Consider the following 18,091-nt stretch of genomic DNA (forward strand, 5'->3'; position numbering starts at 1 on the left):
CTCCTTGGAAATTATTTCCTGGAAATCCAAACGCGCGGAAAAAAAAACCTGTATAAATTTCCTGGAACATCTCTCCATGAAAAATTTGGCGAAGAAAATGTAAGACAATTAAAAAGAATTTCCCATAGTAATTCTGTCAAATCCCCCAGTGCAATATATCTCCTGGAATAGTCATCCCCCACAAATTTCCTTCCCAAAGGAAGATTCCCCCCATAGAAATCCACCCCAAGCACACAACCCCCCCCTTCCACAAAAAAGTCTTTATAATTCCCAATAACAAATAATATTCGTAGACAATGTGCTACTTTAATAAATTACAGGCCTCTCCCCGCAGACTGCGGGGGGGGGGGCATTTTACACCAAAAGACATAATTATTTGATCTTTCAACTACACTGAACAAAATGGCCATCTCAAAATTTTGATCAGACTAAAACGTGTATAAACCTAGTTTGTTTTATTTAGTTCAACTCTCCTCAAAATTTTCTGAAAGCTTCACCTGAATACCTTTTTGGACATCAAGGGTAAAACAAGGGTCAAACATTCACTATAAGAAATACTATATGTAAAGGATATGCAAATTGCGTAAGTTACAGCCTTGCCATGGCTATTTCGAAATTTTAATCGAATTTCTTTGGGGGAAATGCAGTGTATGTGGTGGGGGGGGGGGGCTGTCCTCCATTCAATCGCTTTTGAATCCTAAAAAGAACACTAGAACATTGAATTTGCAATCGAAAAAAAAACCTTACGAAGTTCCTACGACAACTCTTTCCATATGAAATGTCATGGTGAAAAAAATAATACATTTGCCCACTTCGCTCTTAGCATATAAGACTTTTCAATAAAACTGAGCAAAAGTTATTTAGGGCCATTCGATATCTTAAAAATCTTATTATGAGTCACTGCGTCGGCTGACCGCCTCAGAGACATTAGGTCCATTAGTGAATGTTCCTAGCGACATAGGGAACTCCCAAAGCAATTTTGGTAAACATTGGCAGAGGATCTTATATTTCTTAATAGTTCAAGAAGCTAACGAGAGATTAGTTTAAAATAAAGAAAACATATAATCTATTATTAAGGGTTAAGCAAAGTTTCCTCTGCTTTATGTACATAAAGCGTATATAATGCTTGTTCTGTGTCGGAAGCAGGGTTGCCACCCTGGCCTGGAAGAATTTACTAAAACTGAGAGGGAAAAATTTACTAAATCGCATCTGTTTTTACTAAATGCACAAAAAAAATGTGCGAGTGCGGCTACCGCCGCACGCTTACTATCAAGCATCGATTTTTACTATAGGAGGATACTCAACAGGATTTACACAGTCTTTTTTCCATTTTCTTCCTTTTTTTCTCTTTTCATCTTTTCTTTTCGTTTTCATAATATGATTGAAAATTACGGAAACCTATAAGTTCAAAAATCCTAATTTTTTTTATTATTTGGATGTACAACTGGATAGGATTCATATTTCAGATGCGGTGTATCCAAGACGCAAACAATAGTCTGGAATTTTAGATTCTGGAAATCCTGCTGGTTAAGCCCGGCTTTAAATTTATCAATGGTCTTCAGATCATAAAATTCAGATATATTGAAAAATTAAAAAACAATCAACAAAGAAAAATAGCTACAACTCATATTCACGAAGCAATTCATGCGATGGAGTGCTTAGAATCTGAGGTGTGTTTGAAAATGACGGCTTTTGAAATTTGTACCCCAGTTTCCGTTTTTAGGTTTGAAATCTAAACCCTTAAATTTTGCATTTTTAAGAGAAAATTTGCCACTTTTAAAACAGTAATTGGGCTGGTCTTTAAATAAGGGATAATCTGCTTACAAAGATTTCTGGCAAATTTTAAAGCAATTAATATAGGATTTTTTGAACCGATTTTTTCTGGATTCTCTCTCGTTCGTATTCAAGGGGATCAAAAACAAATGCAATCTATGGCACTTCAAAACGGAGATGACGTAATCGGCTACCAGTTTAGTTGTAAAAATGTGTAAATTAAAAAGTACACCTCAAATTGGACTAGGGCTGCCAAGGAAAAGAAAACTTATATAATATACAACAATTAGTTTTAAAAAAAAACATTATGTCAATATTCTTCAAGTCAGGCAAATATACAAATTGAAAAGTAAGAAGAAAAATATTCAGTTACAATTAAAAAAAATCGCACTTAAAAGGCTTTAATCGTCCTCGGCCTCATTCGAATTTAAAGTATCCACTAGTGTCGAATTCTGATTGAAGGGGTCTACTTGTTTCCATTTCTTGATAGCCCGAGTCAAATCGCTGGGGATCACCCAATTATGTACTCTACTTGACGACCTGAGAACAAGTTGCTTCGTTTTCATCAGGGACGAAACACTCAAGACATTTAGCTTATTCCGGTTTTTAGTTTTGATGACCGACAAAATCAAGAACTGTCTCTTTGCTCCGGCACTTGAATGGGGCTAGCTGCAGAGAGTCAGAAAGAATTCGGGCAAGTATGGAAAAAGTTCGTTTTCAGCAGCGTCTTTAAAAAGGGACAAGGCTAACTAACAAACGCAGCAGCTGTTATGAGAGTCTAAGTATATTTTCTGAAAACAAATTAAGCAGGCATGCCAGTCCTGATTTTAAATAGTTTGTCTTTCAAAGCGAGTATCAAGAAGAAGCCGAGAGAAAAGAAGATATTTTTAAGCGCTAGGGTTGACGCGAAATCGCAAAAATGAGACCAATAATGGCCATAATATCTAACCTAATCAAAATCGGATATTGTAATGAATGGACACTAATTTTTCCATGGATTCATGGAAAATAACAAAAGTTTTGTTTAATACAAATCATGACTTTTACTAGATTTCGGTAAATTTACTAGATCCTCTAAATTTACTAGATTATTTTTTCTTTTTACTAGATCTAGTAAAATCCTACTGACGATGGCAACCCTGGTCTGAAGGGTTTTCAATCAGGCGGGTAGCAAACATGGCAGGTAGCAATAAGGCGGGTAGCAAAACATGGAACTTCTAAAGCTGTAAAATCACTCAAATGGTACTTCCTTTGAACTAATTTTTAATTCTTTCCAAGTAGATGTGCTTGGAAATGCTAGAATAGTTCCAAGCAGATGTGCTTGGATGTGCTAGAATAGTTTTAATGACTGCCCTTTCCTGAACATTAAAAAGAAAGTTATTTTAGAAAGTTTATTTGAAAAAACAAAATTCTTTCTTTTTAATGATCTAAATTTCATTTGATTTGAAATCTCTGTCTCTGGCGCTAAACTGGAGAAGTTAAATGGGTTTTCTAAGATCACCAGAAAAGTTGGCGTTGACTTTTTTCTGTTTTTTATTAAGATCTCTTCAACAAGCTATACAAGCTATGGCAACATGGCTGATGACTTCTAAATAATATGACCAAATAAACTACACATCTTAAAATGGATGAGATAGGGTGATTCTTTGAGGAATCGCCCTATCTATTTGATGATGATTCTTTGATGAAATCAGTGCCGCATTCTCTAAAGTAGTTTTCATCCTTGTAAGTGCATAAGTTTATAATTTTTTTGAATTTTTCATCAATTGTTCTTCTTTTTAAGTTTGTCATCTGTTGCCATCAAAACTGCAAAACTAAATTTTAAGATTTTTTTTTTTCATTAAAAGTTGAATTCCCAATTTTTACTGTTCTTAAGACATATATGGTTGTGCGAATTTCCATTTAACCAATTCATACCTCAGTATTCATAGCAAATTCATAGCAAAGTATTTGCGACTCTTGTATAAGAGGGAGGAAAGCAATGTTACTAAACAAAAAAAAGAAAAGGTCTTGAATAGATGCCACAATCGGCACTTTTTTTCATTAGAATTATCTTATGGGCTTAACATCTTTTTAAAAAATGAGGTAGAAAGTTTTGTAAATATTACTAACTAATAATTTAAATCAACTTTCCGAAAAAGAAAATTTTCATAGAAAAGTAAAGGTCATATTAAACTTAAGATCAGCAGAAATAAAAACCTATAATAATTCAAACTCAAAATTATCATAAATTACGATGAAAGAATAAATGGAACCCAAAATGATAAAAAAAAAATAAAAGAAACAGTCATAGAAAATAAACATGCAACAGGCACTAATATGAATAAATAAATAAATCTAAAATGGAGTAAAACTTAACTTGAATATGCAATTAAAGCTTAAAACGGACAAAAATCGCTACAAACAAGAGTTTTGCTACTACCCCCTTCCCTAACTGTAAAAGTCTAAAGTCTACTGTGTCGTTTGCTAGAACTAGTTGCTCTCCCATCACTTTTGACTCTTAAAAAGGGAATCAGAATTTTCAATTTCCAATCAAGTGAATTTCCTGTTACGTTTATACGACAACCCCTTCCATAAAAACCTCATTGGCCCCAGGGGCATAACTTATAACAATTGCTCCTGGGCTCTAGCTTTTTTTTAGACCCCGTAGGCATTATTATCTGAGCTTTGGACTAATGCGAACAAAATGACTAATCTCAAAATTTTGATCGGATGCATTTGGGAAAAAGAGGGCTGGACACTAATTCCTTCTGATCCCTTTTGACTCTTATTAAATAAAAAAAAAGTTATTTTTTAACTGAAAGTAAGGAACGACGTTAAAACTTAAAACGAACAAAAATTATTCCGTATATGAAAGGGGCTGTCCCCTCCTCAACGCCTCGCTCTTTATGCTAAAGTTTTTTATTGTTTAAAAAATATAAGAGTTGTGACAAAGTCAAACTTCAGCGTAAAGAGCGAAGCGTTGTGGAGGGGACAGCCCCTTCCATACACGGAATAATTTCTGTTCGTTTTAAGTTTTAACGTCGTTCCTTACTTTCAGTTAAAAAAACTTTTTTTTTTATTTAATTTTTGAACGTTTTTGGATTAATGCAAGTTTTGATTTTGGCTTACCGTACATGAATAATTAAAAAAAAATTGCATATTAATTTTACTTTTATTTGGTTAAATGGCTTTCTCGAAACTTATTGAATTTTATTTACGAACGTTTTTATTAGTAATAAACATGCGTAACTCACGAATTAACTTACGTAATGAATTTCTATGTTCACATATTTTAATACGTATATTAGGGGGCTTACCCCCTAGTCAATACCTTGCTATTTATGCTAAAGCTCGAATTGTGGGCCAATTCTTTAAAAATGACCCCTTAATCACAAAGCCCATTACTTAGAATAAATAGCTCTTATGAAAGTACTAAAAAATCTTTGGCTTAAAGAGCAAAGTGTTGACTAGGGGTGAAACCAATCATACACGTAATATTTTCTGTTCGTTTTAAGTTTTGATGTTACTCCTTATTTTCAGTTGGAAAACCTGTTTTTTTTATATTTAATTTCTGATCTTTTTTTAAAATAATGCTGGGAAATCCGACGCCCCCTTCATAGCAATGCCCCTTCCCCCCTGAAAACTTACTTCATGGAAAGATCCTCCCACATAACCCCCGCCCCACCCACGCCCCGACTACCCGAAAAAATACCCCCTGAAAACGTCTGTATACTTCCTAATAACCAATACTATATTTTAACATTGGGTAAAGTTCATAAATTTCAGCCCCCCCCCCCCCTCGGGGACTTTGGGGGATTAAGTCTTCCTAAAGGACATAGTTCTCATTTTTTCAACCATGCTGAACAAAATGGCTATCTAAAATTTTGATCAGGTGACTTTGGGAAAAAAATGAGCGTGGGAGGGGGCCTAGTTGCCCTCCATTTTTCTTGGTCACTTAAAAAGGGCACTAGAACTTTTAATTTCCATTTCAATAAGTCCTCCCACGATATTCTAGGACTACAGGGTCGATACGATCACCCCAGGGAAAAAAAAAAAAAAAAAAAACAAATAAACACGCATCCGTGATCTTTCTTCTGGCAAAAAAAATGCAAAATTCCACATTTTTGTAGATAGGAGCTTTAAACCTCTACAGTAGAGTTCTCTGGTACGCTGAATATGATGGTATGGTTTTTATTAAGGTTCTCTATCTTTTAGGGGGTCTTTCCCCCTTTTTTCGAAAATCAGCCAAATTTTTCTCAGGCGCGTAGCTTTTGATGGGTAGCACTAAACTTGATGAAACTTATATATTTGAAATCAGCATTAAAATTTGATTCTTTTGATGTATCTATTAGTATCAAAAACCCGTTTTCTAGAGTTTCGGTTACCATTGAGCCAGGTCGCTCCTTACTTACAGTTCGTTACCACGAACTGTTTGAAAAAAGAGCAATAGAACCTTGAATTTCCAATCGAGTGAGCCCTCTTCAAAGCTTATACGACTACCCCTTTTGTATGAAGTGTCTCTGAAAAAAAAAATTAACATTGAAGCCTTATGACCTTTACAATAGGCAACGCAATAACATTTCCTTTTATATTTAAGACATAATAGAAAGTCTTATCGGTTATCTTATAAATCATTATAACTATATAAACTATATATATATATATATATATATATATATATATATATATATATATATATATAGCTTTGGTATATATATATATATATATATATATATATATATATATATATATATATATATATATATAGCTTTGGACTAATGCGAACAAAATGACTAATCTCAAAATTTTGATCGGATGCATTTGGGAAAAAGAGGGCTGGAGACTAATTCCTTCTGATCCCTTTTGACTCTTATTAAATAAAAAAAAAGCGAACGAAAATTATTCCGTATATGAAAGGAGCTGTCCCATCCTCAACGCCTCGCTCTTTACGCTAAAGTTTTTTATTGTTTAAAAAATATAAGAGTTGTGACAAAGTCAAACTTCAGCGTAAAGAGCGAGGCGTTGAGGAGGGGACAGCCCCTTTCATACACGGAATAATTTCTGTTCCTTTTAAGTTTTAACGTCGTTCCTTACTTTCAGTTAAAAAAACTTGTTTTTTTTATTTAATTTCTCAACGTTTTTGAATTATTACCGGTCTTAGTTTTGGCTCACCGTACATGAATAATTAAAAAAAATTTGCATATAATTTTACTTTTATTTGGTTAAAATGGCTTTCCCGAAACTTGTTAAATTTTATTTACGAACGTTTTTATTAGTAATAAATATACGTAACTTACGAATTAACTTACGTAGCGAACTTCTATATTCATATATTTTTAATACGTATATTAGGGGGCTCGACCCCTAGTCAATACCTCGCTCTTTAAGCTAAAGTTCGAATTTTGTTCCAATTCTTTAAAAATGACCCCTTAATCACAAAGGCCGTTACTTAGAATAAATAGCTCTTATGAAAGTAATAAAAGATCTTTGGCTTAAAGAGCAAAGTTTTGACTAGGGGGGAAACCAATCATACACGTAATATTTTCTGTTCGTTTTAAGTTTTAATGATATATATATACATATATATATATATATATATATATATATATATATATATATATATATATATATATATATATATATATATATATATATATATATATATATATATATATATATATATATATATATATATATATATATATATATATATATATATATATATATATATATATATATATATATATATATACATATATACATATATATATATTCATACTTTGAAATAGAAAATAAATATGATAATTAGAAGTAAAATTAATTCTAATTTATTGAATAGCTTCAGATCAATAAAAAAGAGCTTAGCGAAAAGATTGTGAAAATCTTGGGGTTATTTTTATATTCACTCAGTTTTTACAATATTTCTTAATCTCTTTTCTCGAGAAAATCCCAAAGATTAAGGAAGGTTTTAGGGTGGGAGACTTTGGACCCGTTGCCCCTTTCAAAAACTAAAGATACTATAATGATAAAATAAGATATTACAAATAATAATTTAATATTGTAAGTATTGTAATGTATTCTATAAACTGCTATAAAATATAATAAAATATTATGTCATAGCATATTATAATATAAGATATTGTAATAGATAAAATTGCTAATTAATTGAAAATTGAAACTTTGAATTGCTAATTAATAAATATTTTTATGTTCACTCAGTTTTTACAATATTTTTTAATCTCTTTTCTCGAAAAAATCCAACAGATTAAGCAAGCTTTCAGGGTGAGAGACTTCGGACCTGCTGTCCCTTTCGAAAAACCAAAGATATTATAATGATAAAATAAGATATTATAAATACAAATTTAATATTATAAGGTTTGTAATGTATTCTATAAACTGCTACAATATATAATAAATATTATGTAATAGCGTATTATAATATAAGATATTATAATAAATAAAATATGATATCATCATCATCATTTTATTTATAACCCATCACAAAAATCTGGGCAGAGCTAAGAAAAAGACAGAGTAAAAATCAAGAAAAACAAAAAAGAAACAACAGTAATAAAACACACACAAGTACAAACAAGGGATACACAGCAATGACCAAAGATGTGAAGACTTCTGGCATTCAGTAGAGAAATCACAAATACGCTGCTCAATAACCCCAGCTGGGTTTACCAATTGATACTTTCTTTGCAAAAAAGAGTTACTTGTCCAAGTTGGAAGTTCCATTAAATACTTTTCAAATTTAAAATAAAGGCGATGAACTTGTTTTCTCTTGCCACAATTACAAAAAGACCAAAGAGGAGCAAGGGCAAGTAGGTGAGGAACTGTTAGGCTATTATATAACTGAGAACGGTGAGCTCTACTCATATGCGACACGTTTGAAGCCAGGGAGGCATACGCAGCCCGAATCTTACTAGCATAGTTTTTCATTGCCAGGTTTACAGTTTCTTTTAGATCTACTCCAACAGGCATATCAGAGGCAACGCTATAGCGCTGCCTATAGTAAAGGCCATACGGCTCCAATGTTTTATTATTTATTATTTTTTTTTTCCTAGAGGCACTTCATACGGAAGGTGTCGTCGTAGAAACTTCAAAGGGGGCACATTCGATTGAAAATCGAGAGTTCTAGTGCCCTTTTTAATAGTCAAAAATAATTGGAGGGCAACTGCCTCCCCCCTACGCCCATCATTCCCCAAACACATCCGCTCAAAATTTTGAGATAGCCATTTTGTTCAGCGTACTTGATTTTCAGATATAAAATATATTTTTGAGGAGGACACTCCCCCACAACCCTCAGCGCAAGGGTTTTAAGTTATGCCCTGGGGGCATATAATTTTTTATAGAAGGTGTTGTCTTATAAAATTCAAAAACGTCACTTTGTTTGGTTAAATTAATGAGCTTTTGCCCTTTTTAACATTGGAACTTTTTCGGTGGGCACCAAGCCCCCCCCCCCACGCCCATCATTCCCCCAAACACATCCAATCAAAATTTTTAGATAGCCATTTTGTTCAGCGTTGTTGATTTTCAGATAGAAAATATGATTTTGAGGAGGACACTCCTCCACAACCCTCAAGGCAAGGGTTTTAAATTATCCCCTGGGGGTGTATAATGTTTTCAGAGAAATTATTCTCGTAAACACTTCAGAAAAGGCTCTTTCGATTGGAAATTCAAACGGATACTCCGTTCATAATCGTCGAAAATGATTGGATGGCAACTAGCCTCTCTCTCACGCCCACCTATCTCCCAAGCACATCCATTCAACATTTTGGGACAGCCATTTTATTAAACGTAGTTTTAAGTTCTGGAAATTAGGTCTTTGAGTATGACAACTCCCCCACAGCCCTCAGGGCAAGGGTTGTAAGTTATGCCCTGGGGACATATGAGGTTTTGCATAGACAACATTGTCGTATAAACTTCAGAGGGCTCATTTGATTGGAAATTGAAAGTTATTGTTCAATTTTTATGCGAAAAAAGATTTTGGTGAGTAACCAGCTTCCCCCCCCCCCTAAAACATATTTTCCCAAATGCAACAAATACAAATTTTAAGATGGCTATTTTGTTTAAAATAGTCCAAAGATTATATAAAAAAAATCCGGTGTTAACACAACCCACCGGGGCCCGAGGGCAGAAAACCAACAAAGAGAAAAATCTCAATGAAAAGAAACAAACAACAAACGAGACTGCGGCCAGTGGAGAGAAAAGAAAAGACAAATGCAAAACAACGCAGATATTTCGCCTGTATCACAAACAAGGCGTCTTCAGCACGAAAGACAGAAGCAGAACAAGATAAAAAAAAACAAGTTAAAACAAAAAAAAACAATAGGCTTAAAACCACCACCAAAAAAAAAAAAAATTATACAATCGGCGCAAACTGTTCCACGTAGGAAAAAGATGCTATTATGAAGTTACTTTAGTGAGAACACGGGAGCAACCGCGGAAAAATAAAAAAAATGGAAATCACTTTAACTATTCTGTTTCAAAATAGTCTTTTTATTTGCTATTATTGAAGCCGTTAGTTTTGCTCTGGCAGGTAAAACAGTCCCCTGGTGCTTATTTATTATCTTATTTCCCTTATTGACTGTTGATTCACTCTTTAGAAGATTATCATGAATTGGTTCAATATTTAAACTACCTGTGTCCCTATTTATCGAAAGGTTAGCAAACATATGTTTTTTAGTTTCAATGGCTTCTCTCGCCCATTGTGTATACCCCTTATCATTTGAAATAGCTAAGGCCTCATCAAATTTTACAAAGTGATCTGGTTGAAACCAAATATGTTCAGCTAAAGCTGAAACAAAATTTTCTGGAGGCTTGCTTAATTGTAGGGTTTTTTCTATTGAATTTCGGTGTTCAATAAACCTTTCAACAAATTGTTGGTGAGTCCTACCAATATAGAACTTCCCACAAGACAAGAACTTTCCACTTTTACCTGCGAGACCAAAACGAATTGCTTCAATAATAGCCAATAAAAGGATTATTTCGCAACAGAATAGTTAAAGTAATTTCCATTTTTTTTTTCTTGGTTGCTCTCGTGTTCTCACTAAAGTAACTCCATAATAGCATCTTTTCCCTACGTGGATCAGTTTGCGCCAATTGTATAATTTTTTTTTTTTTTTTTTGGTGGTGGTTTTACTGGTTTTTAAGTTTTAACTTATTTTTTTTATATCTTGTTCTTCTTTTGTCTTTCGTGCTGAAGACGCCTTGTTTGTGATGCTGGCGAAATCTCCGTGTTGTTATGCATTTGTCTTTTCTTTTCTCTCCACTGGCCGTAGTCTCGTTTGCTGTTTTTTTTTCATTGAGATTTTTCTCTTTGTTGGTTTTTTGTCATGCCTGGCCAGTTCGGCTTAAAATCTTTCACCCGAGGGCAGGCGATATAATTCATGCCCTGGGGGAATATATGGGTCTTATGGAAGAAATGCTCGTATTAACTTCAAAGAGGGATCATTTGATTGGATATTGAAAGTTCCAGTTCACTTTTTGAGAGTCACAAGATATTGGAGGGCACCTAGCCCCCACCCCCTCCACGCCTTTTTTCCTCAAACCTATCCGATAAGAAGTTTGAGATAGTTTTTTTTTTAAATAGTTCAAAGACCATATAACGAAAACTCAGGGGTCAAAAGAGCCCTCCAGGGCCCGAGGGCAGGTGTTGTTAGTTATTTCTTTGGGGAATATATGGTTCTTATTGAAGGGATACTCGTAACAAATTCAGAGATGGCTCATTTGATTGGAAATTGAAAGTTCTGGTTAATTTTTTTCCAGTCAAAAGATATTGGAAGGCAACTAGCACCAAATGCCCCTTTTCCCCAAATGCATCCTATAAAAATTTTGAGATAGGTATTAAGTTAAAAATCTCTCAAAAGTCAGGTATCAAAAACTGAGATGACGTCACTCCCCCCCAGGGCCCGGGGACAGGCGTTGTAAGGTATGCCTTGGGGCATATATTGTTCGTATGAAAGGGATGCTCATTTAAACTTCAGAGAGGGCTCATTTGATTGGATATTGAAATCCAGCCCTTTTTAAGAGTCAAAAGTAATCAGAGGGCAACTGGCCCCCCAAGCCCTTTTCCCCCAAATACATCTGATACAAAATTTAAGGTAACCATTTTCTTAAAAATAATTCAAAGATCATACAGCAAAACTCCTTTGCGTATGATCATTTCGTTAAAAATCGTTCAAAGGTCACATAAGAAAAACTCCTGTGTCGACACCCCCCCCCCCCGGGGCCGGGGCAGGCGTTGTAAGTATTGCTCTGGGGGCATATATGGTTCTTATGGAAGGTATGCTCGTATAAACTTCAAAGAGGGTTTATTTGAATGAAAAGTAAAAGTTGTAGTTCATTTTCTCAGAGTGAAAAAGATCGGAGGGCAACTAGCCCTTCCCGCCTTCCACGCCTTTGGGCGTATCGGATGGATAAACCCATCCGATAAAAATTTTCAGGTGACCATTTTGTCAAAAATAGTTCAATCATCAGATATTGAAACTCCAGGGTTGACACAACCTCCCAGGGCCAAGGGACAGGCGTTGTAAGTTATACTCTGGGGATTTATATGGTTTTTATAGAAGGGATACTCGTATAAACTTCAGAGAGAGCTCATTTGATTGAAAACAGAAAGTTCTAGTTCTCTTTTAAAGAGTCAAAAGAGACTGGAGCTGAATCTAGTCCCCCCACGCCCTTTTTCCCCAAACCAATCCGATAAAAATTTTTAGATAGCGATTCTGTAAAAATTGTTGAAACATCAGATTAAAGAAACTCCGAGATTGACACTAGCCCATTTTTTCACTTTAATATTGTTACTTTGATACCAATTTTTATACTTTGATAAATATTTGATTTTTTTTAAGTTTGATTTTGAAATAAGGAATTTTTAAAAACTTGAAATTTTTTGCAATCGAAAACGAACAAAAATTAATTAAAAAACTTTCCGAAAAAATAAGTTTTTCAAATGAAAGTAAAGGCAATTTTAAAATTAAGCTGATCAAATAAAAATAACTTTTAAAATTCAAACTAAACACGACCAGAAATCACCCATAAATAATAAATAAAGCCCAAAACGAACAGAAATGAAATAAACAATCCTAGCAAAACATACAACAAGTAATAATATAAATGAATAAATAGATCTTAAAGCGAGTAATGCTTAGATTGAATATGAAAATCAGTCTTAAGACGAAAAAGATATTTTCCTATTGAACTACAAATGAAACTTAAAACGAACAGAAATTAAATAAACAATCAGTGCAAACAAACATACAATAGATACTAATATAAATTAATAAATAAATCTTAAAACGAGTGAAACTTAAATTGAATATGCAAATTAAGCTTGAAACAAACAAAAATCACCACAAACAAGAGTTTGGGTATGACCTCCTTCTCTCACTGTAAAATTCTAAAACCTACTGCGTCATTGGCGCTTTACTGAAAACTATATGCGTCTTGAACCCTCTTGGAAAGTATAAACAACATAAAATTGAATATTTGATGTATAATAATATTAATTGTTGAAAGATCCATCAGTTCAAAAATTTATTTCGCTGTATTTTCATTTTCAATGCTGTAAGAACTGGAAAAGAAAGTATTTGTAATATAATCCGTTTTCAGTTAAGCGCCAATGACGCAGTAGGCTTTTGGTTTTTATTTACAGTTAGGAAAGGAGGCAGTATCCAATCACTTGTTTGTAGGGAAACTATATTCGTCTTTAACTACTTTAAAAAGAGCTAATAAATTAAACTGAATATTTGATATATAATGATATTAATGGCTGAAAGCTCATCAGTTCAAAATGTTACTATAATTTTAACGTTTATTTTCAGAGATAAGTACAAAAGAAAGTATTTGTCATAAAATTGGTTTTCAGTAAAGCGCCAATGACGCAGCAGTTTTAGACTTATACAGTAAGAGAAAGGGATGATAACCAAACTCTTGTTTTTATTGATTTTTGTTTGTTTTAAGCTTAATTTGTGTATTTAATTTAAGTTCTACTTGTTTTAAGTCTAGTTTAATCGCTTATAGTAGCATCTATTGTATGGTTTTTTGCATTGAATGTTTATTTAATTTAGGTTCGTTTTAAGTTTCATTTGTGCTTCAATAGGAAAATATTTTTTTCGTCTTAAGCTTGATTTTCATATTCAATCTAAGCATTACTCGCTTTAAGATCTATTTATTCATTTAGATCATTACTTGTTGTATGTTTTTGCTATGATTGTTTATTTAATTTCTGTTCGTTTTGGGTTTCGTTTATTCTTTAATAGTAATTTCTGGTCGTTTTGAGTTTGAATTTTAAAAGGTATTTGTATCTGCTGAGCTTAAGTTTAAAGTGGCCTTTACTTCTCTGTGAAAAACTTATTTTTTCGGAAAGTTTTTTTAATTAATAAATTTTAAATATAGATAAAAAAAAAAAGTACGATTAATAAGCAAAGAGAAAAAAATGGTATAATGACAAAGATATTGGAATGATTAAAAAGAAAAGAGACTTTTGGAAAAAGACCAAGAATCTTAGAAATTACTTATATATTTCATTTTTTGTTCCTTTGTGCCTATCCTTCAATTAAAGTATTATATTATGCTGTTTTTTACCCTATTCACTTTTCCAGGTATTTCACAAATGCGAAGGTGCTACTAAAATTGGATCCTTCACATGTCCTCATGGTACTGTTTTTGACCAGCAATCAGGGATTTGCGACTGGTGGTATGATGTAACATGTCATGTATCAAACTAAATATTTAAATAACTTATTGTATTTTTATAGAAATTAAATTTTTGATGAATAACCAAGAAAAGTACATTAAGGATTAAAAAAAACTGTTTGAACATCTGCTAAACCTCAAGAAACAATGCAGCGAAAAATGATAGATTATAACAATAGGCAAACACATGTAAAAACTTTCTGGACGGTTGCCCCATAGAAAATCAGTAGTTCCTACAAACCACTTCGCCAAAATACGTTCAAAATTGGGTGCTTATGCATTATAACAAACACAATCAAGAAATGAAGTTTGATTAATCCTAATCAAACAGTTCTTAATTCATAATATTCAAAATAACTGTAACTAACACATTTTTCATGCAGACTCACCATATTTTACCCCCTCCCCCACTGCAAAAATAAATAGCCCAAATTATATATTGTCCAGCTGTTCTTGCAATACGTCACTCGTGTTTCAACCCATGTAACTGAAATTGAATCAACTGTGACGAAACAAAAACTTGAAAAACAAGTACGGGTGAAAAAAATGTATTGAAAAATGTTATCAGTAGTAGAGATTTTGGTACTTGTTTAGCATCCAGTAAACACGCGATAAGTGAAGTTTCGTTAATGCTAATGAAACAAAACAAAGTAGGATAAAAATATAATAGTTCAGACACAAATTTGGGCTATATATTTGCACATTAGGGGGGTGGGGTCGGGGGTAAAGCATAGCATATATTAAATACATAACCTAACCTAACCTGACCCAAGCTAGGTACCTTTTAGTCCCCCTAAATCCCTAAATAAAAATTATTTTGAATATCTACCAAATCCCACGAAATCCTATAAAAAATGGTAGATTATAACAACAGCCAAACACATAAGAAAATTCCTAGGGCGGTTCCATCATGGAAAATCAGCAGGCCCTAAGAATCTACTTCACAAAAATAGGTTTGAAATTGTTGACTTTTGAAAATCAGTAGGCATCAAGTCCGATGTGTTAAAGAAAAGGGGAAAAAAATATAAATTTACCAGTAGTAAGGACTTTCAGCTGCAAATATTGATTCTATACATGCATGGTCTTATTTATATACCAGTGGACCCTAGATCATGGTAATTGAGAGTGCCTTTGGTAATTGAGAATGAGCTGGTGAAAGAACCACTAGATTTTGTTGATTTTTGTTAATTTTTTGATTTTCTTCAATATTCTAGTGATTTATATGCTGATTTAGTGATTTTATTAGGCAATATAAAAAATCACTAGAAATAAGGATAGATTACTAGGGGGGAGGGGCAACCCTGGTGTCTTTCTACATTAGTTCTTCTTCTTTTTCAATACGATTACCAGTCTCACAAGATCCATTGAGCCAAATAGAAATTTTCATATCTGTCTTCCATGATACACTTATGAGTGAACGATGCATATGTTGGCTGAACACTTTTGAGGTTGGTTTTTCATAGGAGGCTGTACTTTTAAAGGAGGACAATTTTATACTTAACTTATCAGTTGAGTTATTCCGGGGTAAAAGCAGCTTTCATGTTGCGTACGAAATTTTCTAGGCTAAGTGATTAAGTTGCACTACCAATGATATCAGTTCTTGGGAATTACGAAGTGGGGGGGGAATTATTTTCCACAGTCTGGAGAGGGGGGTCTATTTTCAGCCGACAAGAAAGGAAGGGCTAGACTAAAAAATTATTTTGAGATAATAGTAATAAACGTTCAAAATTAGTGACACTACACAAGACGAAAGACCTAGGTCCTTACTTTAGCCCTGGTTTCAGAATCTAATAAAAAGAACTGATAAAAGTTGACTGACTGATTTATATATAATAATATTCATTCTTAGAAGACTCAGAAATTTTGGATATTTTAACGAATATGTAATAAAAGAGGGTAAGTTTAGAATATATTATGTTTTCAGTAAAGCGAAAATGACACTCTAGTCTTTAGAAGGATTGAGGGCGTTAGTACTACTTCTGTTTATAGTAATTTCCTTTAGTTTTAGGTTTGAATTTTTATTTGACTTTATTTGTGCCAGTCTTTGGTTTAATAAATAATACATTGTGCCAACATCGTTCTTTACTTAGGCAGCGCTATTGCGCTGCCTATGATATGGCTCTTTAATTTTCTTTGAAGAACTTATTTTTTGGTAAAAGCTCTTTTAAAATAACTGTTATTCGTGTTTGATTGAAATTATCATTTTCAAGTTTTTTTTTCAAATTATTAAGTTTTTCTTCGGTTTTTCTGCTTCGATTTTAAGAATTAAGATTTTGGCTTGCTTTTGTATTGGGGGGTGTGTTTAGGTAATATCAATAAACGTTCAAAATTAACGACACTACACAAGACGAAAGACCTAGGTTCCTACTTCAGCCCTGGTTTCAGAAGCTATTACTTAGCAACTAATGACGTTCTTTCGTTTTAGCTCATGGAAACATAAATATTTAATAAAATAATTATTATTAATAAAATGAGCCGTAAAATTTAAAACTTGAAAATCGAGCCACTTGCATGGCTCTGACTTCAGCAAGGTCACGTTTCCTTTTTTTCTATTAAAATACATCCACGAAGCATATATTAGATGCACTTAATCTCTGACCCCCTCTTGATGAAACCAACTCGCCAATGGTATACAAAAAAAAACAAAAAATACAAAAAAAAATATATGAACAACTTACTTTCCAAGGAGATCATGAATTTTTCCTAAAAATTCTAAATTCAAGAAATGACCGCCCTCATCTTGCTTCTTTTCCTCTTCATTAGTTATGAGCTGATGGAGTAAAATAATAGGCACAAGACTATCAAAGTGCAAATCAGAACTTGTTTCCGAGTTTCGCACCTGGTAACACCAGGTGCGCCAATGGTACTTGACCATATTTCTGACCCTTTTGTCAACCAAGCGTTTGCTTGAATGTGCCCAAAGCCATTTTTAGTTAGATCATTTATACAGCCCCCGTCTACAGCCCCTTTAGTCAGTAGTGCGTTAGCCCCAATGTGTAATGTTTGGTAAATAGCGTGTATCTTCCGTTTCTAATCCCCTGTAGTAAAGAGTCTGAAAAACACCTCTCTTGGGCTGCCTCTCCTCAGTCTCTGTTTCCCTATGATCAGTAGTTCTCACGCTCCTTCTCAAATCCCGTTTAATGAAAAGCAGGTACGCTCCACTATCAACTCATTTTGTAGTATGACTGAGAAAAAACTTCTGTAGCCGAAAGTGTCTACAACATTTTGCAAGTGTCTAGGTAATTAAGGTAATTATTACCTAGGTAATTAATATACCTATCTAGGTAATTAATATACCTAGATAGATGAACAATTTATTTGCAAATATTCTGATTTTATTTTGTTGGAGGTAGGGGGGCAAAAAATTCTGCATGCCATTTAAAAATAACATATCAATTTTGGTTTTTGGTAAGCAAGTGTTTACAACATTTTGCTGTGAAAGTATTTTTAGGTTGAAAACATTGACAGTATTGGAATGACACGATAAAATAATAAAATTTTGTTTTATGACACGATGACAGAATAAGTAAACACTGACACTTTTTGTAAACTATTGGCACTGACAGACAAATCGAAGACATAAAATGATGATAAATAGTTTCTGACGGAGTGTTTAGTTCTAGCTCGTGCCGTA

General features: G+C 33.3%; 1 protein-coding gene across 1 annotated transcript in view; it reads left to right on the forward strand.

Annotated features, from left to right (window-relative positions):
- The window catches only part of LOC148949126 (uncharacterized), a 93,632-nt gene extending 79,097 nt beyond the window's left edge, over nt 1–14,535 (forward strand). The window contains exon 5 of the mRNA XM_089093180.1: nt 14,364–14,535. Coding sequence (XP_088949306.1) covers nt 14,364–14,489 — 126 coding nt within the window. The 3' untranslated portion in view covers nt 14,490–14,535. The remainder of the gene's footprint in view (nt 1–14,363) is intronic.
- The last annotated feature ends 3,556 nt before the right edge of the window (nt 14,536–18,091 follow it).

The sequence above is a fragment of the Artemia sp. Qi Xiang Cuo genome, chromosome 8, assembly GCF_049724085.1.
Source record: "Artemia sp. Qi Xiang Cuo chromosome 8, ASM4972408v1, whole genome shotgun sequence".
Lineage (NCBI taxonomy): Eukaryota > Metazoa > Arthropoda > Branchiopoda > Anostraca > Artemiidae > Artemia > Artemia sp. Qi Xiang Cuo.